Raw genomic sequence first — 12190 nt, 5'->3', positions numbered from 1 at the left:
GCTCACCCCCACCTTCTCCAAGGACAGATACCCAGCTACCAGCACCAACAGCAGAACCAAAATTCAGAACATTGGTGTTTTCGTCACACGCCTCTGAGTCAGACAGCAGCGCGTACCATCGGGTGCTGAAGGTTCGAGTTGGAACTTGTATCTCTGTGAGGGAAGAGACAGAAATCAGGTCACCTATTCCACTTGGAGCACCAATCAGATCAGTCTGCCTCACAGACAGAGTGAGAGAGAGAGAGAGAGACAGAGAGAGCGAGAAAGCTGAAACGTTCAAGACCTAATGGTTTTCCCTTGACCAGAGGACAAGGGAAGGCTGGTTATGTTCGGGGTTTAGAATTACGATCAGCTTTCAATCCCTGAGGGGTCGCAATTGCCCATTATTGTTTAATGACAAACCCAGACACTCCTGCAGATTCTTTTCTCTGGTGCCAACCCAAGATTTATCCACGGAAAGCCACAAAACGCGGGAGGTCACAGCGGGTCAGGCAGGAGCCACAGGGAGGGGACAGGCAGTTTCGAGTTGAGATGGTGACCAGGATGGGGCAGCAATTATGCAGTAACTGAGGTTGGGGGGGGGGGGGGGGTATTGAGTGCTGGGGGAGAGGAGATGTTGACGGCTCAGATTAAGTGATGGGAGTGTGAGAATGGCAGAACAGTGGTGTGTCTAACTATCAGACTGGAAAGGACAGACAGTGCCAGTGGGGTGCAGGGAGGGGAGAGAGGACATAGTGACGGAGAACGTAGCAAATAAAGCTAAAGGGTGGGGAAGGAATGGGACTGGGTTCTGAAGGTGTTGAACCTGGTGTTAAGTCCAGCAGGCTGGAAGCTGCTGAGTTTGAAGGTGAGACGTTGTTCCTCCAGTCTGTGCTGTGATTCCCTGGAACACTGCAGCATGCTGAGGACAGACACATGGGAATGTGAGCAGGACGCTGTGTTGAACTGACCAGCTCTGGGAAGATTGGGCTCCCTGCTTCTACACGGACTGGGGGTGTTCCGCAAAGCGGTCTCTCCAGGCTGTCTTTGAGTTTCTCCGATGGCGAGTTGGCCGCGCTCGGGACAGCGAACGCAGTCGAGTGGATCGGGGGGAGGTAGAGGAGGTCAGCTTCCATCAGGTTGTTAATTGGGAGGGATCGGGATCTCTGAGCTGCTCCGATTGCAGTCACTGTAACCAGGAGATCCTCCCAATCCCCCGCGACGTGAGCTCTCCGTTCCTATTCTGGAGATCTCCAAGCGACAGGGAGCAGAAGGGAAAGTGGACAGAGAGAGAGAACGGACGATAGGGAGCACAGGGAGAGGAAGAGGCTGACGCAGTGAGGTACCTGTGGTAACTGCCCTTCTGGAAGTAGGCACGGAGAAGGAACTCGGCTTGTTCATTGGGGTAGTATGTGCTGGGCACCAAGACGTAGGTGCCCGGTTCCAGCTGGTACGTTTCACTGGTCTCTCTGACATTGCGGTATTTTATCTGTTTGACCAGGTAACGCTCATTCAGAAAGGTCTGTGGCAACTTCCCATCCTGTACCTGGAACTGAGGCAGGAAAGGAAAAATAATCAGTAACAACTCGGAGCCCAACTCCTTCACAGAGCGCAACGGTCAGTTCCAGTTCCCCACAGCACGATGGGGCTGGGCCAGATGGTTACTCTCTCCCCATCTTGGGAGCTGGGTTTGGAAACTGGCAATGGTGGTCAGACACTGTACCACACTGTGCCCTGGTACATGAGACTGGTGCCCCCGAGGTTCTGGGGTTGGAGGGGGGTTGGGGGGAGGGGGAGGAATCCACCTTGCAAGGCATTCCACAGCCATGGAAGGCCTGCACCAGCAGCAAGGGAGGAGCCCAGGGTAGGAACTCCCCAGGGTCGCCCCCCCCCCCTTCCCTGTCACCCACCCCGTCACCCTCCCCCACCCCACTGCAGGCTCCTGGCTGCCATTGGCTAACCCACCCCATTCACCATAACCTTTGGGGCCGATCACCAACCATTTACTGAGCTGGGAGCTGGGGACCAGCAGAGACTGAGCTGGGAGCTGGGGGCCAGCAGAGACTGAGCTGGGAGCTGGAGACCAGCAGAGACTGGGGTGGGAGCTGGGGACCAGCAGAGACTGGGGTGGGACCTGGGACCAGCAGAGACTGGGGTGGGAGCTGGGGACCAGCAAAGACTGAGCCGGGAGCTGGGAACCAGCAGAGACTGGGGTGGGACCTGGAGACCAGCAGAGACTGGGCTGAGAGCTGGAGACCATCAGAGACTGAGCTGGGAGTTGGGGGACCAGCAGAGACTGAGCTGGGAGCTGGGGGACCAGCAGAGACTGAGCTGGGATACCAGCAGAGACTGAGCTGGGTGCTAGGAACCAGCAGGGACTGAGCTGCGTGCTGGTGACCAGCAGAGACTGGGGTGGGAGTTGGGGACCAGCACAGTCTGAGCTGGGAGTTGGGGACCAGCACAGTCTGAGCTGGGACCTGGAGACCAGCAGAGACTGAGCTGGGACCTGAAGATCAGCACAATCTGGGCTGGGAGTTGGGGACCAGCACAGTCTGGGCTGGGAGTTGGGGACCAGCACAGTCTGAGCTGGGAACTGGAGGCCAGCAGAGACTGGGGTGGGACCTGGAAACCAGCAGAGACTGAGCTGGGACCTGGAGACCAGCAGAGACTGGGGTGGGAGCTGGAGACCAGCAGAGACTGAGCTGGGACCTGGAGACCAGCAGAGAATGGGGAGGGACCTGGAGACCAGCAGAGAATGGGAAGGGACCTGGAGACCAGCAGAGACTGAGCTGGGAGCTGGAGACCAGCAGAGACTGGGGTGGGAGCTGGAGACACCATGTTGGCGCTGGACAGTTGCCAGTGTCTGGCTAGTCAGCAGCTTTCGGGGGGGCAGTGAGATGGGTGGGTGGGTGAGGATTGTTGGAGGGGTTGTACTGGGTGTGGAGGGGTATGAGGAGTTGGGATCTTTCCTCCCACTCGTGCTGGGAATCCTGAATGTGGGAGGATCAGTACCTGACCAGGACAGAATCCCACTGGACCTCCCGAAAATGTCCGAAAGGGACTTGCCTCCCCCTGCACACCCTCTCGGTTTTCCAGCACAGTGAATGGGTCCCACACTGATCCCATGAAATGTCACACGCTGTCACAATTATCAGGAATATCTCCTCATTCCAGTCACTAAACATTGAGCAGAGAATCATCCCAAACCAACAACAGAATAAAAACATCAGGAAAGAAACATACAGACTTACTTTGGGAGGAACCTGAGGGGAGGGGAGGAAACAAAGAGAGATTGTTAGCTACTGAGATTTTCAGGGAGATTCCCTTTGTAGGTTGGGAGTTTCCTGTTGCCACATTGGGGATGGACAGGTTCGAGGGTACGGAGCCAGACTTTGTGATCGAGATGAATAAGACATTCTATTATTCAAGGGTAAAAATTCAGGAGCTTCAGCTGAGGAATTCACTTTAATGTAGATGAGCAAGTCACACACTTACACTATGCCACTACTGACCTGACCGTCTTGGTTTTAATAGATTTCAACATATTCATAGACTCATAGAGTCACAGAGGTGTACAGCACGGAAACAGACCCTTCGGTCCATCCCGTCCATGCCGACCAGATGTCCCAACCCAATCTAGTCCCACCTGCCAATACCCAGCCCATATCCCTCCAAACCCTTCCTATTCATATATTTATAGAGTCATAGAGATGTACAGCACGGAAACAGACCCTTCGGTCCAACCCGTCCATGCCGACCAGATATCCCAATCCAATCTAGTCCCACCTGCCAGCACCCGGCCCATATCCCTCCAAACCCTTCCTATTCATATACCCATCCAAATGCCTCTTAAATGTTGCAATTGTACCAACCTCCACCACATCCTCTGGCAGCTCATTCCATACACATACCACCCTCTGCGTGAAAAAGTTGCCCCTTAGGTCTCTTTTATATCTTTCCCCTCTCACCCTAAACCTATGCCCTCTAGTTCTGGACTCCCCGACCCCAGGGAAAAGACTTTGTCTATTTACTCTATCCATGCCCCTCATAATTTTGTAAACCTCTATAAGGTCAACCCTCAGCCTCCAACGTTCCAGGGAAATCAGCCTCTCCCTGTTCAGCCTCTCCCTGTAGCTCAAATCCTCCTCCAACCCTGGCAACATCCTTGTCAATCTTTTCTGAACCCTCTCAAGTTTCACAACATCTTTCCGATAGGAAGGAGACCAGAATTGCATGTAATATTCCAACAGTGGCCTAATCAATGTCCTGTACAGCCGCAACATGACCTCCCAACTCCTGTACTCAATACTCTGACCAATAAAGGAAAGTATACCAAATGCCTTCTTCACTATCCTATCTACCTGCGACTCCACTTTCAAGGAGCTATGAACCTGCACTCCAAGGTCAAAATTCGCTCAAAATTACCCATCAGACTGTTCTGTTAAACTGTGGAGGTGAACATTCTGAGCAGATTCAGAGAAACTATTCCTCTCCCTGGGGACTAAGCGATTGAATCATATTTTAAATCGAGCCAGACCTTTATAGAGCGAGAAATGACGTTTCGACACAGGATGCAGCTAGAACTTTGGAACTGCCTTTTGCAAATCTGTCGATCTGGCACCCAAAATTAACCCTTAAATATGCGGAATCTTATTCCTTCAGTGGTGACCTTTTCAGGAAGATTTAAAAATCATAATTTTTTTCTCTGATTTTATTGTGTTACTGAATTTTGACTTATTTCACAGAGAGTGGTTAGTGTGTGGAATAATCTGCCAGAAGAAGTGATAGATGCAGGTGCGGTTACAACTTTTAAAAGACATTTGGATAAGTCCATGAATAGGAAAGATTTGGAGGAACATGGACCAGGAACAGGCAGGTGGAACGCATTTAGTTTGGGAATATGTTCAGCGTGGACTGGTTGGACTGCAGGGTCTGTTTCTGTGCTGAATGACTCTATGTGATTCATTGTTGTCACATGTACCGAGATACAGTGAAAAGTGCTGGTTTGCGTACCCTGCCGGCTGATCATACCATACAGAGCGCATCAGGGATCGTAGAACCTATGCCCTCGAGTTCTGGACTCCCCGACCCCAGGGAAAAGACTTTGTTTACTTATCCTATCCATGCCACTCATAATTTTGTAAACCTCTATAAGGTCACCCCTCAGCCTCCGACGCTCCAGGGAAAACAGCCCCAGCCTGTTCAGCCTCTCCTCGTAGCTCAAATCCTCCAACCCTGGCAACATCCTTGTAAATCTTTTCTGAACCCTTTCAAGTTTCACAGCATCTTTCCGATAGGAAGGAGACCAGAATTGCACACAATATTAGTCACAGAGAAGGTGCAGAGAGAGAGAGAGATCAGAATTCACTTTTGGATCTGTAAAATTACCCGATGGTCTGTTTAGAGCACCTGTTTGAGCTTTTCAAGAGAATGGGACTTGTATTATTTACCAATCCGAGTGAGAATGGTCGTTCTACATTGAGGAAAACTCAGGAATATAACATGGTGATTGGTGAGGATCTCTCCTGAGGACTGAAGACAGTGTTGGAATCCCAGAGGAAAAAGCCTCAGACAAGGTCTGGACCAATATCGAAGTTACGTCAAGAAACATTCACTATACAAATGAGAGTGATTAGATTAGATTACTTACAGTGTGGAAACAGGCCCTTCGGCCCAACAAGTCCACACCGACCCGCCGAAGCGTAACCCACCCATTCCCGTACATTTACCCCTTTACCTAACACTACAGCCAATTTAGCATGGCCAATTCACCTGACCTGCACATCTTTGGACTGTGGGAGGAAACCGGAGCACCCGGAGGAAACCCACGCAGACACGGGGAGAACGTGCAAACTCCACACAGTCAGTCGCCTGAGTCGGGAATTGAACCCGGGTCTCTGGCGCTGTGAGGCAGCAGTGCTAACCACTGTGCCACCGTGCCGCCCACCCACCGTGCCGCCCACCCACCGTGCCGCCCACGGTGTGGCGAATCTGTGGAAATCATTGTTGCATAGCTGTTCTATTTGTTTCCTCTCCCAACTTTGTGCATGATTAGTTAATAACTTTAGGACGCTGTTGGTGTCTTCTCCCGTGAAGACTAATGTGCCGTACTGAACCAACCCTCCACCATTTCCTGGTCCCCAGCCTCAGTCCCTCAGGTGCCTGGCTTCACTTCTGCCTCGCTCTTCCATTTTAAATATTTAAATAAGCTCTTGCTGAAAAATGTCAACATTAATTACAAGTTTACCCTCAAAGTGTACCTTTAATAACTTCTGGTCACCTTTCATTGGTTTTAAAAACTTGCCCAATCCTCTGCTTTACCGTTAAATCTTGCCACAGTGTGTATATTTCTGTTCAATTGATGCAATCCCTGGCTAACCATGTTTGGCTTATCCCCTTTCCAGAATCCTTCTTTCTCACCGGAATAGAGAGTCATAGAGATGTACGGCACGGAAACAGACCCTTCGGTCCAACCCGTCCATGCCGACCAGATGTCCCAACCCAATCTAGTCCCACCTGCCAGCACCCGGCCCATATCCCTCCAAACCCTTCCTATTCATGTACCCATCCAAATGCCTCTTAAATGTTGCAATTGTACCAGCCTCCACCACATCCTCTGGCAGCTCATTCCATACACGTACCACCCTCTGCGTGAAAACATTGCCCCTGAGGTCTCTTTTATATCTTTCTCCTCTCACCCTAAACCTATGCCCTCCAGTTCTGGACTCCCCCAACCCCAGGGAAAAGACTTTGCCTATTTATCATATCCATGCCCCTCATGATTTTATAAACCTCTATAAGGTCACCCCTCAGCCTCCGACACTTCAGGGAAAAAAGCCCCAGCCTATTCAATCTCTCCCTGTAGCTCAAATCTTCCAACCCTGGCAACATCCTTGTAAATCTTTCCTGAACCCTTTCAAGTTTCACAACATCCTTCCTGTGGTAGGGAGACCAGCTGTGAGTCACAAACTGTTTCCTTAACCAGCTGCTGTGGGCCCTGGACCACCTCTGCTGGGAAACCCCTTCCGGCTCTCCTCTTGCTCCTTTAGAATATAAGGGCAGTGAGATGGTTTTTGCCACACGGAGACGAGCCAGGTGTCTCACGAAGCAGAGTTGGTCCATGAAGCTCTTCACCAGGATATGTTGTCACAGCTCGATCAGGGAGCAGTAAACACCGAGTGACCAACACCACGGCCTGCTGTGGTTTGGCCAGTGATCCCACCAGAGACATCATGAAGACAGGGAGGAGGTGTGGGGCATGGTTCACTCACTGGCCAGAGCAACACGGCGAACCTCTGCAGTCTCAAGCAATTCTATCAGGCCCTTAGTGCAAAACTCCGTTACACCCAGAAGTGGTATCACGCGCAACTGGAATTGTTTACCCCATCACAAAATCACTAACCACCACCTTTAATCACACACACATACACACCTCTGTAAGGGTAACCCACAGCATTAAAGGTGAGGGTTAGGGGGGGAGTGAATAAATCAAAATGGAGTCTCTCTCTACAGGCACTGACAGCACTGATGGACACCGCGTGCTCCTTCCCCACTGCCACCCTGGCACAAACGTAACCACGGAGGAGGGGCAGGCAGTCGGCAGAGATGACCCCCTCCATGGCCCACTGCCTGGGCCTGTTAATGGGCGGCCTGGCCAGGTCGTGGGGCAGCCCCGTGAGGAGATCCTCTGATCTGCTCACTCCCCTCCACACCGGGTGCCCAAAGATCACAACCATACCAGGTTTTTCCAATCTCTAAGAAGGTAGTGCAGATGCCCACAACCAAGAGAAACACGGTCCAGAGCGCCACAGTTGGGCGGGGTGTCGGTGAACCACCATAGTTGTGGAAACAAGAGTTACACGGATGTGGATCCGAGGGATCTCGGACTCACCATGATGTGAGGGGCTGAACGGCCTGTTCCTACCTCTTAGAACATAAAACATAGAACATAGAACATTACAGCACAGTACAGGCCCTTTGGCCCTCGATGTTGCACCCGGCCTATCATACCAATCTGAAGCCCATCTAACCTACACTGTTCCATGTACGTCCATATGCCTGTCCAATGACAACTTAAATGTACTTAAATCTACTACCGTTGCAGGCAAAGCATTCCATACCCTTACTACTCTCTGGGTAAAGAAACTACCTCTGACATCTGTCCTATATCTATCACCCCTCAACTTAAAGCTATGCCCCCTCATGTTCACCATCGCCATACTTGGAAAAAGGCTCTCCCTGTCCACCCTATCTAACCTGCTGATTATCTTATATGTCTCTATTAAGTCACTTTTCAACCTTCTTCTCTCCAACAAAAGCAGCCTCAAGTCCCTCAGCCTTTCCTCGTAAGACCTTCCTTCCATACCAGGCAGCATCCTAGTAAATCTCCTCTGCACCCTTTCCAAAGCTTCCACATCCTTCTTATAATGCGGTGACCAGAACTGTACATAATACTCCAAGTGCGGCCACACCAGAGTTTTGTACAGCTGCAGCATAACCTCATGGTTCCAGAACTCAATCCCTCTATTAATAAAAGCTAAAACACTGTATGCCTTCTTAACAACCCTGTCAACCTGGGTGGCAACTTTCAGGGATCTGTGTACCTGGACACCGAGATCTCTCTGCTCATCTACACTACCAAGAACCTTACCATTAGCCCAGTACTTTGCATTCCGGTTACTCTGACCAAAGTGAATCACCTCACACTTGTCCACATTAAACTCCATTTGCCACCCCTCAGCCCAGCTCTGCAGCTTATCTATGTCTCTCTGTAACCTACAACATCCTTTGACACTATCCACAACTCCACCGACCTTAGTGTCGTCTGCAAATTTACTAACCCACCCTTCTACGCCCTCATCCAGGTCGTTTATAAAAATGATGAACAGCAGTGGACCCAACACCGACCCTTGCGGTACACCACGGGTAACTGGACTCCAGGATAAACATTTCCCATCAACCACCACCACCCTCTGTCTTCTTTCAGCAAGCCAATTACTGACCCAAACTGCTGTATCTCCCACAATCCCATTCCTCTGCATTTTGTACAATAGCCTACTGTGGGAACCTTATCGAACGCCTTGCTGAAATCCATATACACCACATCAACCGGTTTACTCTCATCTACCTCTTTGGTCACCTTCTCAAAGAACTCATTAAGGTTTGTGAGGCACGACCTACCCTTCACAAAACCGTGCTGACTATCCCGAATCAAATTATTCTTTTCTAGATGATTATAAATCCTCTCTCTTATAACCTTTTCCAACACTTTACCAACAACTGAAGTAAGGCTCACTGGTCTAGAATTACTAGGGTTGTCTCTACTCCCCTTCTTGAACAGGGGAACCACATTTGCTATCCTCTAGTCTTCTGGCACTGTTTCTGTAGACAATGACGATTTAAAGATCAATGCCAAAGGCTCGGCAATCTCCTCCCTGGCTTCCCAGAGGATCCTAGGATAAATCCCATCCTGTCCAGGAGACATCTATTTTCACACTCTGCAGGATTTCTAATACCTCTTCCTTGTGAACCTCAATCCCACCTAGTCTAGTAGCCTGTATCTCAGTAATCTCCTCAACAACATTGTCGTTTTCTAGAGTGAATACTGTCAGAAAATATTCATTTAGTGCTTCCCCCATCTCCTCTGACTCCACACACAACTTCCCACTACTAACCTTGATTGGCCCTAATCTTACTCGTCATTCTTTTATTCCTTAAATACCTATAGAAAGCCTTGGGGTTTACCCTGATCCTATCCGCCAACAACTTCTCATGTCCCCTCCTGGCTCTTCTGAGCTCTCTCTTTAGGTCTTTCCTGGCTGCCTTGTAACCCTCAAGCGCCCTGACTGAGCCGTCACATCTCATCCTAACATGAGCCTTCTTCTTCCTCTTGACCAGAGATTCCACTTCCTTTGTAAACCACAGCTCCCGCGCTCTACAGCTTCCTCCCTGCCTGACAGGTACATACTTATCTAGGACATACAGTAGCTTTTCCTTGAATAAGCTCCACATTTCTAATGTGCCTATCCCCTGCAGTTTCCCTTTCCCATCCTATGCTTCCTAAATCTTGCCTAATCGCATCGTAATTGCCTTTCCCCCAGCTGTAACTCTTGCCCAGTGGTATACACCTATCCCTTTCTATCACTAAAATAAACATAACAGAATTGTGATCACTATCACCAAAGTGCTCACCTACTTCCAAGTCTAACACCTGGCTGGGCTCATTACCCAGTACCAAATCTAATGTGGCTTTGCCCCTTGTTGGCCTGTCTACATACTGTGTCAGGAAGCCCTCCTGCACACACTGGATAAAAACTGACCTATCTGTAGTACTCGTACTATAGTGTTCCCAATCAATATTTGGAAAGTTGAAGTCCCCCATAACAACTACCATTTTACTCTCGCTCCTATCGAGAATCATCTTTGCTATCCTTTCCTCTACATCCCTGGAACAATTCAGAGGCCTATAGAAAACTCCCAACAGGGTGACCTCTCCTTTCCTGTTTCTAACCTCAGCCCATACTACCTCAGTTGACGAGTCCCCAAACATCCTTTCTGCAACTGTAATACTGTCCTTGACCAACAATGCCACACCTCCCCCTCTTTTACCATCTGCTCAGTACTTACTGAAACATCTAAATCCTGGAACCTGCAACACCCATTCCTGTCCCTGCTCTAACCATGTCTCCGAAATGGCCACAACATCGAAGTCCCAGGTACCAACCCATGCTGCAAGTTCACCCACCTTATTCCGGATGCTCCTGGTGTTGAAGTAGACACACTTCAAACCAACTTCTTGCTTGCCGGTGCCATCTTGCGTCCCTGAAACTTGATATTGGACCTCCCTACTCTCAACCTTTTCTATACTTGAACTAGTTTTGATTCCCACCCCCCTGCTGGATTAGTTTAAACCCACCCCAATAGCCTTAGCGAATTCCCCCCCAGGATATTGGTACCCCTCCGGTTCAGATGAAGACCATCCTGTTTGTAGAGGTCCCACCTACCCCAGAAACAGCCCCAATTATTCAAGAACCCAAAACCCTCCCTCCTGCACCATCCCAGTAACCACGTGTTCAACTCCTCTCTCTCCCTATTCCTCGCCTCGTTAGCATGTGGCACAGGCAATAAACCAGAGACAACAACTCTGTTTATCCTAGCTCTGAGCTTCCACCCTAGCTCCCTGAATTTCTGCCTTAAATCCCCATCTCTCTTCCTACCTATGTATTTGGTGCCGATGTGGACCATGCTCCCCCTCCCCCTTAAGGATCCCAAAAACACGATCAGAGACATCACGGACCCTGGCACCTTGGAGGCAACACACCAACCGCGAGTCTCTCTCGTCCCCACAGAACCTCCTATCTGTCCCCCTAACTATGGAGTCCCCAATGACTACTGCTCCGCTCCCCTTCCCCTTTTCCCTTCCGAGCAGCAGGGACAGACTCTGTCTTACAGTAACTCAGCAAGCCATCACCTGCCCACTTCCTCAGAGACACAGGAAAGACATGCCAGTCCAAAAAGGCAAAGCAAAGACAGGCACATGGGTCAGAGTCATACGCCCAAGAGAAGGTACCTACTCACTGACAGAGCTGGGCAGAGTGGGCAGGGAGCCCGGTTCCCACAACACAAGCAGTCACAATCCACAAACCCATACGGGGAGAAAACACACACACAGATAAGCTGGGACACGAAGCTGTGAAAAACCCTCCGGGTAACAATCAACAGACCCTTCAGCCCAACCTGTCCGTGCCGACCCGGTTTCCTGAACTGAATGCATGCCACTTGCCCATCCCTTTGACCCATATCTGTCGGTCTCTGTGACGCTGCTTACCTTGAAGAGGGGGCAGGCGATGAAAAGCCGGGGGCTTTTATTTCTCTGCCTGTCCCGGGGTTTTTGCAACAGGCACACGATGAAGGTGGAAGTGTTTGTCTCTCTGTCCATATCGTTCTGACTCAGAGTCACACAGTACTGGGGATTCGTACAGAAGGTTCCTGCAGAAAGACATGGCCAACTCAGAGAATACAGCAACCGCAGAGTACTTCACAACAACTGGTAACAGTTGGGCTCAGAATGACCCGCCAGCAGATGCAAAAAAACTCTCTGGGGCTATTCTGAAGAAATCTTCAAAGGCTCATAAAGTTTAGAACTCTCCCTCTGCAAACAGAAATTAATACAAGGATGATTGTGCATTTTAAAATGAGCCATTTTGGATAC

General features: G+C 50.1%; 1 protein-coding gene across 1 annotated transcript in view; it reads right to left on the bottom strand.

Annotated features, from left to right (window-relative positions):
• LOC122548527 (calpain-2 catalytic subunit-like) overlaps positions 1-12190 on the bottom strand; it is a 123352-nt gene that overhangs the window by 27306 nt on the left and 83856 nt on the right. Inside the window, exons 11-13 of the mRNA XM_087976803.1 lie at positions 11807-11967; positions 1326-1531; positions 117-153 (exon numbers count right to left, since the gene is read on the bottom strand). Coding sequence (XP_087832929.1) covers positions 117-153; positions 1326-1531; positions 11807-11967 — 404 coding nt within the window. The remainder of the gene's footprint in view (positions 1-116; positions 154-1325; positions 1532-11806; positions 11968-12190) is intronic.

This window comes from Chiloscyllium plagiosum, unplaced genomic scaffold (assembly GCF_037043375.1).
Source record: "Chiloscyllium plagiosum isolate Xiang-an unplaced genomic scaffold, Cpla_swu_hap1 HiC_scaffold_3, whole genome shotgun sequence".
NCBI classification, from domain to species: domain Eukaryota; kingdom Metazoa; phylum Chordata; class Chondrichthyes; order Orectolobiformes; family Hemiscylliidae; genus Chiloscyllium; species Chiloscyllium plagiosum.
This window is presented reverse-complemented; position numbering and strand designations above follow the sequence as displayed.